At 42.2% G+C, this 4,604-nt stretch overlaps 1 protein-coding gene across 1 annotated transcript; it reads left to right on the top strand.

Annotated features, from left to right (window-relative positions):
* The first annotated feature begins 480 nt into the window (after positions 1-480).
* RBP4 (retinol binding protein 4) lies at positions 481-4,054 on the top strand. Its single transcript, XM_066555157.1, is given in 7 exon segments — positions 481-530; positions 860-1,047; positions 1,050-1,104; positions 1,266-1,401; positions 2,101-2,237; positions 2,366-2,472; positions 3,822-4,054. Coding segments are annotated over 7 exon segments (906 nt in total).
* Positions 4,055-4,604: the final 550 nt, after the last annotated feature.

Raw genomic sequence — 4,604 nt, forward strand, 5'->3', positions numbered from 1 at the left:
TTTGCTTGATTTTTTAAGTAATGAATACCAGCCTTTTAAATAACAGGATTCTCCCTTTATTCTTTAAAAAAAAAAGGGAGGTGAAAAGGTAGGTGAATTAGTTCTCTTGGTAACAATCATTCCTATCCTGCTCTGGTTACATGCCTAGAAAATAATTAACAGATTTTCTCTAATGCTTCCTAAAGATGTTGAAACTAGAGAACAAATATTGACTGAGAGGCAGCAAAACTTGCCTGGACAGGAGAAATTAATGGTTTATATAACTGAAAACAGTTTGCCAAAAACAGAACAGAAGTTATGGAATATCTGATTTAAAGTTAATCACATGTCAAAATGGCCAGAGGTGGTGTGTACATGCACTTGGATATTTGCAGGCCACACTGAAGTTCTGGTACCACATAAAAAGGCTCTTTCACCATCCTGAGGATCTGCAGGGCCCCTGTTCCTGTTGCTGGGAGCTGCTCAGGAGATGATTTCGCCATGCGAGCCTTTTGGAAGCAAGAGGGAGCCAGTCATGAGGACCTGAAGAGGTTCTGGCATAACCAGGCTTTCAGAAACAGGAGCAGAAACTTGCAAGTATGTTTGCCACTGTTTATCAGGGTAAAAGAGGAAAGGACTTTGAGGAGGAGGTGGAGGAAACAAATCTGCACCTTGTAACTGGGTCGATCATATTGGGTAAGATGGATTTTGGACTGCAGTGTGTAAAATCACAGAGGAGGTGGAGACAGTTCACTCTCCCCCATGCAAAGGTGGGATGCCTCTCATTCCATTTTTCTCCCCACACATGTGCACACCCCTTCCCCCAGGTGTGAGCTCTGCTTTGGAGTTGGGAAAAGCAAAGAGAGGCATTTGCTCCTAGCGCCGGCTTGGCTGCAGAGCAGGGTCAAAGACCACCTGAGCCCACGGGTGTTACGCAAGAGGCCGTAATGAAGGGGCCCCTGCCTGCAGCATCCACCAGCCCGCCTCCCGCTGCCCTCCCCAATGCTGGCCCTGTGGCTCAGCGGGTTGCGAAAGCCCCAGGAGTACATAAAGCGTTCCCTGCCTGGGCACTGCCACCACCATCAACACTTGGGCTCTCAAGAGGCTCCAGGACCAGCACTGTCTGTAAGGGACCCTGCTGCTGTGGGCTGGGGACAAGCAGGGGCCTTGCCTGTGCATAGCATCAGGGAAAGCTGTGTGAGACCCTGGTGACCTATCAGGGCAGCCTTCCTCCCTTCACTTGTGTGGCAGAGCTTGTTTCTGATGCTATTCTCTGTTTGCTGCAGGGACAGGATGGCCCACACAGAGAGAGCTCTGCCCTGGTTGCTGCTGCTGCTACTGGCCTTGATGGGCAGCAGCACTGCAGAGCGGGACTGCCGAGTAAGCAGCTTCAAAGTCAAGGAGAACTTCGACAAGACCCGGGTAAATCTTCTTTATTCTCCTGGATCTGTGATGTCTTGCATAGCTCTTTCCAGGCTACAAAATTTGGCATTCAGTAGCACCAGTGTGGTCACATTTTGAAGTCACAGACTGTGATACTGAAAAACAGCTAAAGTTTGTGATGTCCACACCTCCACAGATGCTGGATCCTGATGCACCTGATAAAGGAATACTGCAGCAACTGAGTTTTAGCAGACTGGTCTCAAACTGTAGGGTATAAGCAGAAGGACTGTACTGACTTGGCTGTTTCTATGAAAAATTAATACTCTGGTGTTTTCAGACACCATTGCAAGGAAAAAAAAATATACATAGATCTGGCAAGATCTTCCAGTTGTTATTCCTTTTTCCACTAAATTTTGTTATACTTTGTTATATGCTTTGTTATATATTCCTTATACTGGACAGCTGCAGATGGAGCTGTCCAGTATAAGGAATATATAACAAAGTTATATGTAAGTTTATCCAAAAAAAGTCAGTATTTCAACAAATTATGATTGCACTAGCATGTATTGATGGGTTTATGCTGTTGAAACAGATAGATTTGCTTCTTAGGTACACCTTTGAGGCATGGTGTCAAAGATCTGCATGCTCTTCCCTCTTCACCTCCCCTATTCTGTATTTTCTGGTTGTAATGTTTCCATTGTTCTAGGTCTACATGCAGCCTTTCTTATTTCCTTGCAGTACAGTGGCACCTGGTATGCTATGGCAAAAAAAGATCCTGAGGGGCTGTTTCTGCAGGACAATGTGGTAGCCCAGTTCAGCGTAGATGAGAATGGACAAATGACTGCCACTGCAAAGGGCCGAGTCAGACTCTTCAAGTAAGCTGTTTGCCACTCTCCTCTTGTTCCATTTTGCTAAGCTACTGCTCCAATCCTACCTGCTATCCCTGTGCAAGTCACTGAAGCTGTGCTCTTACATTGGAATGTGATATTTTCTTTGGCTACAGTAACTGGGATGTCTGTGCTGACATGATCGGCTCTTTCACTGACACAGAGGATCCTGCCAAGTTCAAGATGAGGTACTGGGGAGTCGCCTCTTTTCTGCAGAAAGGAAGTGAGTACTTAACTATAGGAGATACGGAACTACTTGGAAGACTAGTTATGTTGTATGTCCATGCTGGGAAAAGAAAAAGTACTGTTGAATTTCTTAAATACACTTAAAAGACTTAATAACTATCATACTGCAAAGCTTAACATGAACAAGGTAATCACTACGTTTTATATGGGACAGCTGGTTGGCTTTCTTTAAACAAGTGAAGAACTGGCCTTTGTATATCTTTGTATTTCATTTGTTTGTTACCCAACAATATAATTGAAGGCCACTGTTTGGAAAGAAATGAAAGGCAAATTAAGTATTTTAAGACTTGTTTTAGTTCAGAACTCAGTTACCGGATGCTAGTGTTCTCTCTAAGCCTGATGTCAGAGCTGGCCAAGCAGGGAAGAGGATTTATAAAATGTTATTTTGTTCGGTCTTGGGTCTGCAAATGTAGAGATTTCTCTGTTTTAAGAGACAAATATGATCATATGTATATATTTGTACTTGTCATCTCTGCACCCTATACAAAATCAGTTCCTTGAGCCAAGTAGAGATTCAGACACTTTGTAGCTCAAGACATTTCCTTGGATTGTTTCCAAGAGAAGCAGGTAGAATTTGGAACTGATAGGAGATCCATTCCATCTAAAGACACAGTTACATAGCATGTTTTGGATGTCAATTTGTCTTAAACAGTTCCCAGGTCTCCCCACAATATGCTGCTGAGTCATGGGCTCTTCATCAGCCAGGTTGCTGGCTGACCCCAAACTCTGCCTTTCTAAAAGGTCTGGTGTCCCCCACAGGAGAGAAGCGGAAAGCAACAGAGTGTTGCCTTCACCAGTGCAGATGTACTGCAAGGGAGATCTTTGGCTCCAAGAGAGGAAGGTGCAGATATGTCAGGTTTTACTGTAAACATTGAAACAGCCTCACTTCTGTTACAACAGAGTGTCTGTGTGACCAGGATTTGTCAGGTTATATAGCTAATTGTTTAGAATTATCTGAAGTTGTAACAGTGTTTTAAAAAGAGGGTTTATGGCAGAACTTGTAGCAAATACTTCGAATACACAAGCAAACTGCATGATTATCTTTTTCCTTAAAAATGCAGTCTAAGTAATATCCCTGGTAAGAAAATATTTATGGGTTGAGTCACCTTGAGCAGGTTGAGCATGTCCATCTTTATTTTCTTTTAAAAAATAAAGATGGAATTAAATACTGGATGCAGGAATAAATGAAAAGCTAATCTGCTATAACTTGTACTGATCTTCATCTTAGCATTTTCTTTAATAGAGTTATGGCAGCAGTCCTTTCTTATTTACTGGATTTCACTGGTGTCTCTAACACTTTTTCTTCTTTGCTATGTTTTTTTCCAGATGATGATCACTGGGTAGTGGACACAGATTATGACACATATGCTCTTCATTACTCCTGCCGCCAGCTAAATGCAGATGGCACTTGTGCTGATAGCTACTCCTTTGTGTTCTCCCGGGACCCCAAGGGATTGCCTCCAGATGCACAGAAAATTGTCAGACAAAGGCAGATAGACCTCTGTTTGGACAGGAAATACAGAGTTATCGCTCATAATGGTGAGAACTTTTTTTTCTGAAGAATTTTATTTCAGGGTTTAATGACTAAAGCACTGGGATTCTATTACTCATTAGATATCAAATGCATAAAGCCTTTTACTTAGTGGCTGTAACTTTGTCTTTTGAAAACTGGAGCTTGTAGTAAGTTATTTCCAACTTTTGCTTCCCTTATCTGAAGGAGAGCTGAGGTGCATAGTTTTTCATGCAACATATCAGGTCAGCTGAAACAGTAATTAGAGGAAGTTGTAAAACAATTAAATCAATGTAGTGTGAGTAAACAAAGCAAGGATAAACTTCATAACTATAGTAAAAAGTAATTGGGCAGGTTTTATCACATCTCTTTGCCTTTGTTCAAATACTTTTTTGAGAAATTCTTCAGAAAGGCTTTTAAGGAAAATAGAAGTCTTGTAAAGGATACCTTATAGAAGACCCTTTCTCACAAGTCCTCATGCTAACTGTTTCACAAAGATCTGTGGAAGAGGGTCATAGCCCTGATACTGGAAGCATGACACTATCTTGAGTCATATAGTCAGGCTGAGCTTACAACACAGGGAATTAGCTCACTTATGC

This window comes from Molothrus aeneus, chromosome 8 (genome assembly GCF_037042795.1).
Source record: "Molothrus aeneus isolate 106 chromosome 8, BPBGC_Maene_1.0, whole genome shotgun sequence".
NCBI lineage: Eukaryota > Metazoa > Chordata > Aves > Passeriformes > Icteridae > Molothrus > Molothrus aeneus.